We start from the raw sequence: 15948 nt of genomic DNA on the forward strand, positions 1-15948 counted from the left end.
GGCAGAGAGTTCCACTGCTGAATAGCTCTCACAGTCAGGAAGTTCTTCCTAATGTTCAGGTGGAATCTCCTTTCCTGTAGTTTGAAGCCTTTTCCGCATCCTAGTCTCCAGGGCAACAGAAACAAGCTTGCTCTTTCCTCCCTATGACTTCTCCTCATATATTTATACATAGCCATAATGTGTCCTCTCAGCCTTCTCTTCTTCAGGCTAAACATGACCAGCTCTTTAAGCCACTCCTCATAGGGCTTGTTCTCCAGACCCTTGATCATTTTAGTCATCCTCCTTTGGACAAATTCCAGCTTCTCAACATCTCCCTTCAATGGTGGTGCCCAGAATTGGACACAGTATTCCAGGTGTGGTCTAACCAAGGCAGAATAGACGGGTAGTGTGACTTCCTTGGATCTAGACACTATACTTCTAGCTGTGCAGACCAAAATCCCATTAGCCTTTTTTGCTGCCGCATGACATTGTTGGCTCATGTTTAACTTGTTGTCCACAAGGACTCCAAGATCTTTTTTACACGCACTGCTGTCGAGCCAGGCGTCCCTCATTCTGTATCTTTGTAGATGTCATATAAACAGATACCATGTGGGGAACTGGAAAGAACTAACAGCCAATGTGAAAGGGGGAAAAGAAATACAAGGAACTAAATCAGATCATCTCAATGAGCCAAAAAATAGAATAAAAGCCGAAATTGAATCACAACTGTTCTCGGATGGAGGAGATGGATGATAATGAGATAGGTATAAGTAAGAGACTAAGATGGAATTGGAAAGGAGTAGAAAATGATTTATACCAGAAGGATATGTAATCTCTTTTCCTTGTATTGGTTGATACAAGGAAAACCAATACTTTAATATTTATTTATTTATTTCGTACATTTCTATCCTACCCTTCTCCCCACAAGGGGACTCAGACTTACATTATTTCTGTAATGTAAAGGTGATAAGTTATACTCTACTTATACAATCCAATAAAAAATGTCTGTGTAAAAAAAAAAAAAAGAAAAACTTAGTGGCACTCAAATACGTGACTAGCTCCCTCTCCTCCAAGATGAAAATGAGCATCTAATGGTAAATAATGTCAGTATTTTGGATTTCCAGCACATTTGTTATTGATTTCTTGGGCTTCGTGCAAACTTTAGACCTAATTTGAGGGGGAGGATGGCGAAGAGAAGTCTAGATGTATCTATTGAAGAAAAGCTGTGTGTGGTAAAAACCACATCCAATTAATGCACCATTTGGTGTTATTTTTAGAGCTAGTACTTCAGATCCACCAACAGCCAACATCAAACCAACTCCTGTTGTGTCTACCCCAAGCAAAGTGACAGCTGCTGCAATAGCGGGCAACAAATCCACTCCAAGGGCCAGCATCCGTCCAATGGTTACTCCTGCGACCGTCACAAACCCTACAACAACACCAACTGCCACAGTTATGCCAACCACACAGGTGGAAACTCAGGAAGGTAATTTCTGCCCAAAAATATGAGCTGAGAATCTTGCTACCTAATGCTAAAGCAATACTTTTGAAATATGAAAATGATTCACAATAAAACATGATGTATTCCTCTAAAGTACTATTTAAATAAAATATATCATTAAACAAGTACATTTGTATCACACTTGCAATTGAAATTTGCAAGTGTGCAACCACCCTAATACTTAGAATACCCCTAAATCAAGGACTTTATGCAGCCTGAGTACTCTCATTCACCCTCCAAAATCCTCCTATTACCTTCTGTGTGCTGTCAGCTAGCATAATGTTGACATCTGTTAGACAACAAAACTCAGTAGAGTTTGATTCTTTGGATCAGGAACTGAAAACGAATGGTTCTGGTGTAAAATTATTAGATGTTTTTTAATTGTAGTTTGTCTTGTTCACTAAAATAGTTTGCAATTCAATATTGTGCATTTAAAATATGCAGTATTATGTGATCCTCTCTATTGAATATAGCATCATTATGAATGAGCAAGAAGCAAGGATTGGATTCCCATCATGATTAATCACATCTAGCTATAGCATCTGTTTGAAGAAAGAATGTTGAGATAGCAGACCATTTGGTCTGTACACTTGATGTTACTCCCTTTTCTCTGTCACGTATGAGTTGCTCTTGTCCTGTTTTTTCCCCCAGGAAGTGATTCAGGATAGGTTTTTGATGTTCTAAAATTTTGCCAAGAATATGTTGTTTGTTTTTTTAAAAAACTTAACATTAAAATAAAGGCTACTATCTATTATAACAACTTCCATTTCAGCCATGCAGTCAGAAGGACCAGTCGAACACGTTCCAGTTTTTGGGAGCACGAGTGGGTCTGTGCGCTCCACTAGTCCCAACGTCCAGACATCTCTCTCTCAGCCTCTCTTGACAGTTCAGCAGCAAACACAAGCCACAGCATTTGTGCAGCCAACTCAGCAAAGCCATGCTCAGATAGAACCAGCCACCCAAGATCCCCCTCCAACGATTTTGGAAGTGGTTCAGAGCTCCCAGATGGAAAGGCCTTCTACATCAACAGCAGTGTTTGGCACAGGTTTGGCATTACACCTAGATTTTTTTAGCATGGTATTACTTAATTCTGTACCTCTTTTACATATACAGAAAGTTACACAGATATTTTGATATTTTTTGTGCAAATATCCAATTTCTATTTAATAGTTCTGAAATTAACCATCTATTTCAATTCCTTAATTACATCTTTGAATTCTAATTTATTTCAAAACCCGAATTAAAGACTTCCAAAGGAGCTCAAAAAAGAAGTCCATTATTATTCTCTTTAAAATAATTGTTAGATGTTTAATGTGATTAACAATATATTCTCCTTAAGTTTCAGCCACACCAAGTTCTTCTTTACCTAAACGTGCACGAGAGGAAGAAGATGATAGCACAGTTGAAAACTCAGAACAAATTCCCGAGGAAATGGTTGATGTGCCTGTTCCGAAAAAAATGAGAAGTGTGCAAAGAGTTGGCCCAGAGGTGGGTAGCACACAAAAATAATGCTATTAATTCGATGTTCAATCATGAGATTAATTGATAACTAAGGATGTTGTTCCAGAAAATTGCAGGGGTTACTATCCTACATCATAATTGGTAGCAGACTGGTTGTCCTTATAGCTCATGTTTCTTCCACTGTTTCTCTGGGACTGTTCTGCTGGTATTTGACAGCTTTCATTGTTTATCTGCAACATTCTGTGTGATGCTTAATGTACAAAATACAAAATTCTGTGATACTTTGTTAAATTACTTTAGATATCAGAAATCGTGATTCACTTACTGCCTAAGAGTCATCTCACTCATTTTCATTTAACAAGTTCATTGGATTCATGAGTCACCATAGGGCTAAACTCGATGTAATATTAGTTGTATAAATGCAGTTCAAGGTGGACAACATCCTTGAGAGATGCAAAGCAGTTTTGTGGTGAATTGAACAGAAGTTTTAACTTTCCACTGTGAAGTGTTTTTAACGGGGGAAATGCATGCCAGAGGTGGCAGTGTACATTTAAAGATAAACTTCCATTGGCATTAAGAGTGGTTTCCAATACAACTGAAATAGCAGCTTTGGCAAGGCCTTTTTTGTGAGGAATGTGTGTGAGAGAGAAGATTAGAACTCTTATCCCCTTATTCCAAGGCTGCTCAACATTTCCTGATTGTTAGAGAACATTTTAGTTGCATTCAAACAATGTAATATCTAATTTATTTCATAAATTAATCAGTAATAGTACTAGATAGCATGTTGAATGCAGACCCATTGCACTCCTAGTGGCTCAGTGGGTTAAACCCTTGTGCCGTCAGGACTGAGGTTGGAGGTTTGAATCCGGGGAGAGTGCGGATGAGCTTCCTACGTCAGCTCCAGCTCCGCATGTGGGGACATGAGACAAACTTCCCACAAAGATGATAAAACATCAAAACATCAGGGTGTACCCTGGCAATGTCCTTGTGGACGGCCAGTTCTCTCACACCAGAAGCGACTTGCAGTTTCTCACGTCACTCCTGACACGAAAAAATCTTGACTTATCAGGTGGCTGCAAATAAAGTCAGTTGTGTGTTCTGTATTATATCTGAGTAAGAAACAAGTTACAACTGTATAATAAAGAAATGCAGAAGGGGAAAGGATCGAATACTTGTCTATTTAAGTAAAAGACGAAAGATTTATAAGATCTGAAGAGAAACCAAAGTATGGTTTAAGTATACTATTTAAGTATACTTTCCATTATCTCTTTTACTTACATGGAATACAGGGTTCTGAATTTAAGCAACTCAGAATAACGGTGAAATAAAATGTGCCAGCTCTCCCTTTTCATCAGTAGTAAATATTTACAATTGTTTTTTCAGCTTGCAGTATAGAATACTATAGTCATGGAGTACTTCGTAGGAGATCTCATCATTTCTCTGTAAATTGTCACAGAAAATAAGAGTAATAAATTAATCTGAAATTTTAGGAGGAAGTAACTGCAGAAGAGAGCACAGATGGCGAAATAGATGCTCAAGCCTACAATCAGGATTCACAGGATTCCATTGGAGAGGTAAGTAATTCTTCATCTGACAAAAAAAAGTATTTCCATTTCATGTTAACAAAGAAGTAGCTGTGCTAGTCTGATGTGACATTAAAAAGATAAAGGGAGAAAAGGAGAAAAACAAACTCTAGCAGTACTTTTAATAGTAACTGAGTTTTATTTCAGCTTGAGCTTTCAGGGATACTAAATACTGCATCTGAAGAAGTGGAACGTTTGTGCTAAATTAAAATTAAGTGTTAAATGTGCTGCTAGAATGCCCACTTTTCCTTCCCCTCCGTTTCTTCTTTGTATTTCATGTTTCCTCTGCATGGTCCTGTGAAATGCACACATATATGGGTTTCTGCACCTGCGCAGAAAGTTTTGGAACTTTCTAGAATCTTAAGGATACTTTTTTGGCGGTAACCTCGCCCATTCTCCCCTGATAGTATAAATAGCCAGTAGACGGGGCTGCCGCTCCAGTTCTTTCTTTCCGCCGCAAGTAGCAGCAGTTAGGAACTTCTCTCCGCAATTTACTAGCTTCGTTCTTACTTGAATACTGGTTTTGGACTCTGACTGGACTTTAACTACCTTTTGCTTGCTGATTTGGACTTGTTTGCTCTCACCGACTGACTCCGGACCGTTTTGACAATTCTCAGGCTTGTATCGACCTTCCCTTTTGTTCTACCCAATGGCGGCTGTCTTTAAAAAATGCTCCCAATGCAGGGGGCAAATATCCAGACACGGATGCCAATTCGTTTGTCTATTGTGGCTGGGGGAGGGCCATGCAATACAGTCCTGCCCCATCTGCCAGTCTTTCACCCCCCAGGCCCGCAAACATAGGCAAATACTGGGTTGTTGTAGGTTTTTTCAGGCTATATGGCCATGGTATAGAGGCATTATCTCCTGATGTTTCTCCTGCATCTATGGCAAGCATCCTCGGAGGTAGTGAGGTCTGTTGGAACTAGGAAAAAGGGTTTATATATCTGTGGAATGACCAGGGTGGGACAAAGGACTCTTGTCTGCTGGAGCTATATGTGAATAAACAGCTGACCACCTTGATTAGCATATAATGGCCCGACAGTGCCTGGAGCAAAATTTTGTTGAGAGGTGATTAGATGTCCTTATTTGTTTCCTCTCTGTTGTTGCGCTGTTGTAATTTTAGAGTTTTTTAATACTGGTAGCCAGATTTTGTTCATTTTCATGGTTTCCTCCTTTCTGTTGGAATTGTCCACATGCTTGTGAATTTCAGTGGCTTCTCTGTGTAGTCTGACATGGTGGTTGTGAGAGTGGTCCAGCATTTCTGTGTTCTCAAATAAAATGCTGTGTCCAGGTTAGTTCATCAGATGCTCTGCTATGGCTGATTTCTCTGGTTGAAATAGTCTGCAGTGCCTTTCGTGTTCCTTGATTCGTGTTTGGGTGCTGCGTTTGGTGGTCCCTATGTAGACCTTTCCACAGCTGCATGGTACACGGTAGACTCCTGCAGAAGGAGGTGGGGTTCGCAGATTCTTTTTGCACTGTCGGCCAAGGCTTTAATGGTGCTTCTTTTTTGACTTGGGTGATGGTTGGAGTTTTTGGAGTTTTCTAGATGTCCTAGTCATCCGCAAACCAGATCAACAATTGGGTCACTCAGTTCACAGAAAACCCACACACAAAGATAGATATCTACATAAAAACTCCAACCATCACCCAAGTCAAAAAAGAAGCACCATTAAAGCCTTGGCAGACCGTGCAAAAAGGATCTGTGAACCCCACCTCCTTCAAGATGAACTGAACCACCTCAACTGGGCTCTACAGGCCACCTCAGACATCAGAAGAGCTGCAAGACCGAGAACAAGCCACGAGAGTCAAGACGAAGATCCACCCAGAGGAAAAGTGTTCTTGCCATACACCAAGGGAACCACTGACCGCATAGGGAAGCTGATGAGGAAATCATCCTGTCTTCCTGGATTGTCTCTACTATCCGACATGCATACCAGCTATCGGACATGATTCTCTCCCATGCTGAAGGCTCATTCCACCAGATCCTTGGTTGCATCACGAGTGTTCCTTAGAGGAGTCCCTCTTGAGGACATCTGCTGTGCGGTCACCTGGGCAACTCCTTTCACCCTCGTCAGCCATTACAAGGTGGATGTCCTGTCAAAGAGAGACACTGCCTTCGGGAGAGCAGTGTTGTTTTCATGTGTGGCATGATGGCATGATGTCCACCTCCAAGGTTGGTAGCTTGCTAGTCACCCATATATGTGTGCATTTCACAGGACCACGCAGAGAAAAGATGGGTTGCTTACCTGTAACCGTGTTTCCTCTAGTGGTACCTGTGAAATCCATCCTCCCCGCTGGACGTCATGCTCCAGTATCCTGGGCTGCTGTCTTGCAGCTAGGGAACTAGAGCGGCAGCCCCGCCTACTGGCTATTTATACTATCAGGGGAGAATGGCCAGGGCTACTGCCAAAAAAGTATCCTTAAGATTCTAGAAAGTTCTGAAACTGTTTGTGCAGGCATGGAAACCCATATATGTGTGGATTTCACAGGTACCACTAGAGGAAACACGGTTACAGGTAAGCAACCCATCTCTCTGTGACAGCAAAATCCAAATAAAGCTTTTAATGCCATGAGAATGTATGACAGAGGGAAATAAATCCATAATTATTTTATGACAATTCCCACCTCATGGCTTGAACTACAACTAACTCCAGGCATAACAGGTATCAGTGCAGCTGTTCCTCAGTGAGAACTTGCACACCTGTAGCACCTTACTTGCTCCAGATAGATGCAGCAATAGAAATAGCATGGCAAGAGGTATAATCCTTTTTTTGGTATGACTCAGAATAATCTGCTGAAAATGGGAAGCAAGAAAGAGCCTAGTCTCGCCTCTTCTACCATTTCTTCTATTATATGGAAATTACTTTCCTGAAGAAGCCTATGTTTGTGGGGAAGCTGTCCCCATGATCAAGATCAATGATTTTCCAGGGTTCTTTCGAACATGGCAAGCCTTCAACTGAACAGAATCCTTTTTTCTTCAAACACCTCGCTGTATACATTAGGAAAATGATGGTTGAGGACAAGGGGATGAAATGTACTGTTTTGGTTTAATCCAGTGTTTCTCAAACTATGATCATCCAGATGTTTTGGACTTCAGCTCCCACAGTTCCTAGCAGCTGGTAAGCTGGCTGGGATTTGTGGAAGCTGAAGTCCAAAACATCCGGAGTAGCAGAGTTTGAGAAACACTGGTGTAATTAATAGACCTTTGCTTGCCTTAAAGGGTGTTACACAAGGGGAGTATACTCCCATGGAAGAAAATGAGGAAACTTCTCAATCCATGGCAATAGAACTTGGACCCCTTCAGTCTGATCAGCAGAATACTACATCAACCCAGGATGGTCAGGGCAAGAGAGATGATGTCATTGTCATTGACAGCGATGATGAAGAGGAAGACGACGATGAAAATGACGGAGAAGCAGAAGTATGTGTTAAATTTGTTTTCTTGTTTCAAAAATAACTATACATTGGCTAGGTTGATACAGTGGAACCTCTACTTAAGAGCATCCCAACTTAAGAGCATTTGAGTTAAGAGATGTCGCTTGGCTTGGGTTTCACTTTGACATAAGAGCAGCATTTTGAGTTAAGAGCTAGTGCCAGAGGGAGAGCTAGCATCAGAGTATAGGGTTCTAGGACTTCAAGGGAGCAGCCTCTGTGCCTTGTGCATTGTGCTCTTGTCTGCTTTGGAAGACTGCTGTATGCTTTGCTTTTGTCCTCTTTGAGGAACTTTGGGTTAGTTGATTTTGTGTGGTTTTTATTCCTGGTATGTTTGGTTTCATAAAGAAAGAGAGGAAGAGAGGAAGGGAGCTGGGATTAGTACTGTATGAAGAAAATTATGGTTCTGGCTCTTTGCTTTATGCATCCTTGCCACATCTTTGTGCATCTACATTTTAAGGTGGATCTTTATTTTTATTGGCCCCTGATAATTTTCATTTATACATATTTGTTATTTATAAAATACATTTTCTTATTTAAAAACATGTAACAAAAAATTGGGGGGGGGGGGTGTTGGGAGGCCAGAATGGATTAATAGCATTTCAGCACATTTCAATGGCCATGCTTGCTTTGAGATAAGAGTGTTTGACATAAGAGCTCAGTCACAGAACAAATTAAACCCTTAAGTCAACGTATAACTATTTGATTTGGCATGCATAAAATGGTAAGGGCTACACTGTCTGTCAAAAATAAAGTCTTCCTGTATGAGGCACTCAAGGAGTATTACATTAATTTTTGGACATTTTGCATTCACTTCTTGTATAAACAAGAACATAAGTTAACTCATAACATCACCTTCAATTTATGGTGACCTTATGAATGAAAGGCCTTCAAGTCACCCCATCATTGACAGCTCCATTCATGTCCTTCCTGTCAGGTGTAGGCCTAACTGGTCTCTCAAAAACAATCTTATTTTTAACAAAAGAAAGAAAAAGACATTAAAGCACTTGTGTTGTCAGGACTAAAGATTTGTCACCAAGTACACTATTTTATAAAGTCTTTGCATTTCAAAATGTGCACACTAATATTTTTATTGGCTAGCAACAGTCTTTCAATTGCTTTCACCTGGCTTCTACAGCAATTGGTTCAATCATAACGTTACATCATGGTCTCAACACTATCTTGCCTAAAAACCTATCCCTACCTTGTCTAAGAACCTATCATTTCTTCTGATCTTCTGCCTCCCTGGTGCCTTTCAACCAAAAAAACTCCCAGAACAGCTGAGAAATTGTTAATCCAAAGGTTCCAGCTTTCATCTAAATAAATAATTTCATCATCTAAATAAGATGCAAAGCATTAGGAAAAGGGAATGGCAGTGTGAGATTAAGTCTGCCTTCTTCTCTCCCTCAATGCCATTGTGGTGGTAGTTGGGATGGAGGGGAGAACCGTCCACCTGCTGCTGGGGTTAAGACATGATAGAGCTGTAGGGAAACAGTAGGCATATAGCTTGCACAGAATCAGGAGTACCAGAAGATGGCTCTTCAACCCTCTCTCCGCACCATTCCATGATGTAAAGACATGTTCTATTTTTTTCTCTGTAGCTGTGGGTTATCCTTCATAAATAATTGTCAGGAGTTCCTAAATTCCACAGAGCACTGCACCCATACCTTGTTTTCTTGCTACTTTCTATAAGTCCTCAGACAAAAATCAAATGTTTCAGCAGGGGAACTATTTTGGTCAATTTTTTTATTCTTCATAACAAATCTTTCAAATATCAAAGAGGATTCTAAACCAGATAAGCAGATTTCATCCCAGTGTATTTCTGAAATCCTACTTTCTCAGGAATATGAAGATGAGGAAGAAGATGAGGATGATGAGGATGATGAAGACACAGGGATGGGAGATGAGGGTGAAGATAGCAATGAAGGCACTGGGAGCATTGATGGCAATGAGAGATACGAAGGAGATGAAACTGAGGTAAAGACCAAAGAAATGTTTTGTAAGTTTGAGTTACCTGAATATGTTGCATTTTCTGCTGCAATTGCTGCTGAGTATTGTTTTTAAACTGTATAAAATTAGAAATGATTGTAACATCATCTTTGATGTATAAGTTAGAGTTAAAAAAATCAGTCAGAGAAGAAAGTATCTCTCCAAGGAAAGAGAATTCATGTCAACAGGGACAAAAGCCAGTATAGCTTGAGATTTTAGAAGGCTACTAAAACACTTACCAGCACTGACAGCCTTTTAACTTCTCATATCGTTTGTTTACCTGTTTTAGGGTCCTGATGGAGTAGATCCTGGTACAGAAACGGAAGACAGCATTGCTGGAGGTGAAAGCAGTCAGAGAGCAGCTGATTCTCAAAACTGTGGTATGGCATGATATGATCTTCTCACTAAAAGTGTGCTTGTGTTAAGAAAAACTAGATTTTGAATATCAGTCATCAAATATATCAACGTCCATGGTTCAGTTTCAAGCAGAGGTTTATAAATGTTTACAAACTCATGCTGAAACCATTATTGTGGGTGACTAAGTAAAGAGTAGGCAGAGATGCAGTGAATCACCTGAAAGTATATTTGTTTGTGTGAACACTTTTACTAAATCTTTTTTTTTTGTCCTGCACTAATTATAATGGAATAAAAAACTATATTATTTCTAGCACCTATTTTTGTGTTAGTGAAATGAATTCCAGCACCTTTAAATGAGCAAGAATCACAGATACAGGAATGGCTGACTACATTTGAATGTTTCTATAAACATACATGTCTTTGCTTCAAGGTGAAGGAAGCACTGGTGCTGCAGAGTCCACTTTCTCCCAGGAAACCCCACGAGAGCAGCAGCCCACCTCTGCCTCGGAGAGGCAGGTGCCTCGTCCTCCGCGACCCCATCCTTTGCCACCACGACTGACAATCCATGCAATTCCTGCTCCACCGCAGGAGCTGGGACCACCAGTACAGGTGTGGGAACAGTTTGTATTCTTCTGCTTTGAGCAAATTTCGCTTCAAAACATGATAAAGTTTCCAAAGTAGTGGGAATGGCTGTACTTGGCTATGCTCCTTTTTTTTAACCTTTATGTTTGGCAGTCACTTGGTGCAGAAAGAGCAGTAAAAAGTGTTAAGGAATATTCCGATGGGGTGTGCATTTTTGAATTTATTGCCTTTTTAAGCTAAAATAGATATTACCCTAGGGAAGGTGTTGATTAGAAGCAGACTGTGACTCAGCAGACTGTAATGAAGTTGTGGACTTTTGCATGTCTAGTTATTTTGAGTTGGTATTGTAAGTTGGTATTTAATATTCAGGCAATCCCTGGGTCACAAACAAGATAGGTCCTGTAGTTTTGTTCTTAAGTTGAATTTTTACTATATGTAAGTCGGAACAGGTACATTTTAAAGTGTATCTCACAAGCCAAAAAAGTTTTAAATTCTCACCCCCATTTGTAACTAAGAGTTGTAAGTCAAATCTTTGTAACTCAGAAACTGTCTGTATTTATTTTTATACTAATTCAAATAACTCAGGATAGCATTCATAACAGTTCTCTTTCTCTACTACAAACTTGGAAGATACATTCGGTTGATGGACGAAAACTTGGAGTAGCACCATGTATTCCCTAGCTAAATTGGGCAATGGAATCCACATTTGTCACAGTTGTGACAAAGTAAACATTGTGTTCAGTGGAATTTATTCTCCAATTAGTGTATTTAGCAGGAGTGGTAAGGCTATGGCTGCCCAGGCTCCAACTCCCATTAGCCTTTTCCAGAGTATGACAAACTGCTGTCATTCTAAGATAAAATATACTTGGCAATATAAACTTCAATATATGTTTGACAATGTGTGAGCTTGAACATATTTTCTCTCAAACATGCATTTCAAAACTAGTTGTTTAAAAACAATTTTAATGTGGAATTTCCGTAAAATGTTACAAATTAAAGAGGGAATGGATTTCATAGTGTTCCCTATAGAATGTGAGGTGCTTTGTTCACTAGACTGGAGTTTCACCACTTATGTGTATGCTGAAACATACTTAATTGGCTTTAATTAATAGAGAATCCAGATGACTCGAAGGCAATCTGTGGGACGTGGACTTCAGCTAACCCCCGGCATAGGTGGCATGGTGAGTATTACAGCTCCTAAACATAAATTTTCCATTCAAGTATGCTCTTGCAACAGTTATGAGCCGTTTGCTCTCTCGTTTCTTAAGCAGACAAAGTAATCACATTGTAACTTTTTTTGTCCTTGACAAAAATAATGTTGTACCCAACACTGACCTCAAATACATAATTCAATTTCACTTGTATTGGCAAATCAAGGAGTTCTGCAATTGTTCTCAAACTGTGCTAGATGTAAAGAACCCTTACCTTTTAGCAGCCAGGATGGAGGGCCTAGAGAAACCTGAAAGCTTAATACAGATAGGATGTGGGCATGGTGAAGCCTCGGCAGCCATTTTAGTGTAGTTCAGAGCAGGGGGGCGTGGCCTAGTCAAGAAGCCAGCAGGGAATGGCCGGGATTGGTGGAGAAAAAGGGGGCGGAGTTTAGGAGACTGAGGGGGGGGGGGAAAAGGAGCGTTGTAAGTTATAGAGAGTTGTTGGAGTTTGACGAGAAAGGGGGTTAGGAGAGTGGCATTAAGGGTTAGAAGAAGAGGCCTAAGTCTGGCCAGGAGTTTGCTAGCAGGGTAGCTAAAGCAAACTGACAGCTATTAGGAGAATAGCTGGGTAGTAGCAGGATAGAATCAGGCTAGATTTATCTGGGCTACTGAAGAATCTCTGGCAGAGACACAGTCCTGTTGGGATTCTTGTTTTGTTTTGGAGGGAGATAAGAAACTCTTTAGTAACAAAGATAGAATCATTCTTGTAACCATTACGCTTTTAAGACACAACTTTCTGTAACAGCCAAGATATTAAAGCATTTGTACCCATTCTAAATAATAAACTTTGTTGATTATTGTTCATCAAAACCTGACTCAAGTGTGCCTCAAATTTTGAAGATTACAAAAGCAACTTTTGAAGAAACTAATGGTGGCAGCATACTTTCAAAGTAAATAAGCCTTTTAAAATTTGGTTAACCCTTGACAATTGGTGGTCGCTCTTAATAATGATGGCAGCATTGATTAGTGATCTGAATAAATCTTTATAATTTGGTGGCAGCGAGTGAGATCTGATTTAGCCGATCGTTTTACTAGACTTTGCTTATATAGCTTTATTAATTGTAAAACCATCAAAAACATAACCAAAAAGCAATCTCTCTTCCACTAATTTGACAGTCACTGTTACCTTCAAAATAATATTGTTAGAAATGGGCAACATCTAATAGGTAATAACAACAACAACAACTTTATTTTTATACCCCGCCTCCATCTCCCCAAAGGGACTGTGGCGGCTTACATGGGGCCAAGCCCAATCAAACAGAGTTAAAACATATCACATAAAATATAACAACAATGTAAGACAGCATAAAACAACATTATAACAATAATAAAACAGACATCATAAGCAACAACCAAGGACATACTTCAAATATGTTTATAAAGAGAAGTAAGGATGTGAATAGTGTCTGTACTTGTTTGTCATTGTAACATTTGATTTAGCAGCAGCACTTTTTTGATGACGAGGACAGGACAGTTCCAAGCACACCAACCCTAGTGGTACCACATCGTACAGATGGATTTGCAGAAGCAATTCAGTGAGTAGATCCTGCTTTTGATTTATCTTGTTTATTCATTTCCTTCTACTTGTGGGGATGAAGTGCTAGCCAGTGATCTATGAAAACCAAATGTGTTCTTTCTTCCAGTTCCCCTCAAGTTGCTGGAGTTCCCAGATTCAGGTTTGGACCTCCTGAGGATATGCCACAGACTTCTGGTCAGTCTGATCTTGGCCAGCTTGCTTCCCAAGGAGGTATAGTAATCAAATCCTGTCTTTGTATTTTACATTCATTGGAGTTTGGAAAACAATGGAATTGGAAGATAAATCCAGATAATTTCTAGGCAAATTTTTGTCCTTGATTTTAAAAAAATTAGATCATAATTTTAGCTATTTTGAGAGCAAAATGATGAGTTCAATATTTGAACCGTAGAACTAGATGAGAGAAGACAAGTAAATAGAAATGAGTTGCACAGTTTCACTCAGTTTCACTTTTTTGGATGGATTCTTATGATTCTCCAAGCCCAATCTATTTCCTCTTCTGGTATGTTCTGCTCTTGCTTTTCTTATTCTCTTCTCTTTATGAAAAGTCCACAGTATTTAAAATGCAAAACAGTGATGGTGGTGGTGGAGGAGTTGTTGTTATTCATCTGTTCTGCCAATGGAATGAAAATGGTTTATGTGCTTATCATGATCCCAAATATGTTTCCTAATTGTTTATTAGGGTTAGGGATGTATGAAACACCTCTTTTCCTTGCCCATGAAGAAGAATCGGGAGGCCGTAGTGTCCCAACCACTCCACTGCAGGTGGCAGCTCCCGGTGAGTATTGGAAATTCCCCTAAAACATTTTATTTAAGTCAAACAGATGAGGAATTTTGTTGCACTCCAGGCCAGGAAGAAGCCCTCTGACTTAAAAACACCACACAGCTGAGTAAAAATGCAAGCAGTTTATTGAAAGTAATTTAAAACGCGTTAGCAGTAAAAACACACCAAAGAAATAGGTAAATCCAAGTAGGTAGAAAGATAAGCAGGAACAACTAATCCAGGAAACAAATCCATCAAAGTACATGAAAAACCCACACAGAAACTTCCAAAGTAAAACTCCAAACTTGAAACATAAAACCATGAAACCAAACAAGATATAACTTGAATCTATCCAAGGCAAGGCTGCAAGGTTCGCCACTACGTCTTGATCTAGCTCCAACGTTGCTTCATCTGACCACAGATTCTTTACTTGGCACTTTTATCCCCGAATCTATTCTAAATCCCCACCAGAAACTGGCAATTTCTCTCTCAACCTGGCAGAACGCCTAAGAGGTTGTTGTGCTATTCTGTTTTGTCTGAAAACATGCCTTCTGTCTTCTGGCTCATTAATTCTGCAGCTGGGCCAGGTGCTGAACTTTTCTCAGGCCCAAAAGTCTGGGAATTCTCTGGTAGCAATTTAGGCCCTCTTCCAGATACCATCCCATCATCCCTAAACTCTTCAGGAACATTCTCGTCAGCAAAGACACTTTGAACAGGAATCCCATTGTCACTCTGCATCTAAAGCACCCTCATCATTAGAAACAGCATTGTCATTGTCATTCCCAACATAATTAGAAACAGCATTGTTCCCAACATCCAGAGTGCCCTGATCATTAGACACAATAACAGGCTGAACTCCAACAAATTCTCTTGTTTCCCACTAGCATCTTGTCCCAGCAGAATGTATAGCAGAAAGCTTTACTTTATAGGGGAAATTGACATTTCCCTTTGGAAAAATGCATCTGTTTATTTATTAATTGTGTATACTGGTTACTCATGTCTCATAAATGTTTCATTGGAGGAGTAGCTTACATGTCACAGATAGCAATCTGAGCCAATCCACCTTAAGGAGAGCTCAGTTATAAACAAATAGGTGTTTGTTGTTTGACATAGAATCATAGAATCAAAGAGTTGGAAGAGACCTCATGGGCCATCCAGTCCAACCCCCTGCCAAGAAGCAGGAATATTGCATTCAAATCACCCCTGACAGATGGCCATCCAACCTCTGTTTAAAAGCTTCCCAAGAAGGAGCCTCCACCACACTTCGGGACAGAGAGTTCCACTGCTGAACGGCTCTCACAGTCAAGAAGTTCTTCCTCATGTTCAGATGGAATCTCCTCTCTTGTAGTTTGAAGCCATTGTTCCACGTCCTAGTCTCCAAGGAAGCAGAAAACAAGCTTTCTCCCTCCTCCCTGTGGCTTCCTCACATATTTATACTTGGCTATCATATCTCCTCTCAGCCTTCTCTTCTTCAGGCTAAACATGCCCAGCTCCTTAAGCCGCTCCTCATAGGGCAAAAAAAGCCAATGGGATTTTGGCCTGCATCAATAGGAGCA

The 15948-nt window shown here is 40.0% G+C and overlaps 1 protein-coding gene across 2 annotated transcripts in view; it reads left to right on the plus strand.

The window, feature by feature from the left end:
* The window catches only part of TPR (translocated promoter region, nuclear basket protein), an 85489-nt gene that overhangs the window by 59199 nt on the left and 10342 nt on the right, over nt 1-15948 (plus strand). The window contains exons 36-47 of one of the 2 annotated variants that reach the window (XM_060774511.2): nt 1257-1465; nt 2253-2525; nt 2820-2968; nt 4432-4515; nt 7745-7945; nt 9799-9933; nt 10235-10325; nt 10733-10911; nt 11997-12065; nt 13536-13630; nt 13739-13842; nt 14312-14407. In XM_060774511.2, the coding sequence (XP_060630494.2) occupies nt 1257-1465; nt 2253-2525; nt 2820-2968; nt 4432-4515; nt 7745-7945; nt 9799-9933; nt 10235-10325; nt 10733-10911; nt 11997-12065; nt 13536-13630; nt 13739-13842; nt 14312-14407 (1685 nt within the window). The remainder of the gene's footprint in view (nt 1-1256; nt 1466-2252; nt 2526-2819; nt 2969-4431; nt 4516-7744; nt 7946-9798; nt 9934-10234; nt 10326-10732; nt 10912-11996; nt 12066-13535; nt 13631-13738; nt 13843-14311; nt 14408-15948) is intronic. The other variant, XM_060774513.2, reaches the window with a different exon arrangement.

The sequence above is a fragment of the Anolis sagrei genome, chromosome 4, assembly GCF_037176765.1.
Source record: "Anolis sagrei isolate rAnoSag1 chromosome 4, rAnoSag1.mat, whole genome shotgun sequence".
NCBI classification, from domain to species: Eukaryota; Metazoa; Chordata; class Lepidosauria; order Squamata; family Dactyloidae; genus Anolis; species Anolis sagrei.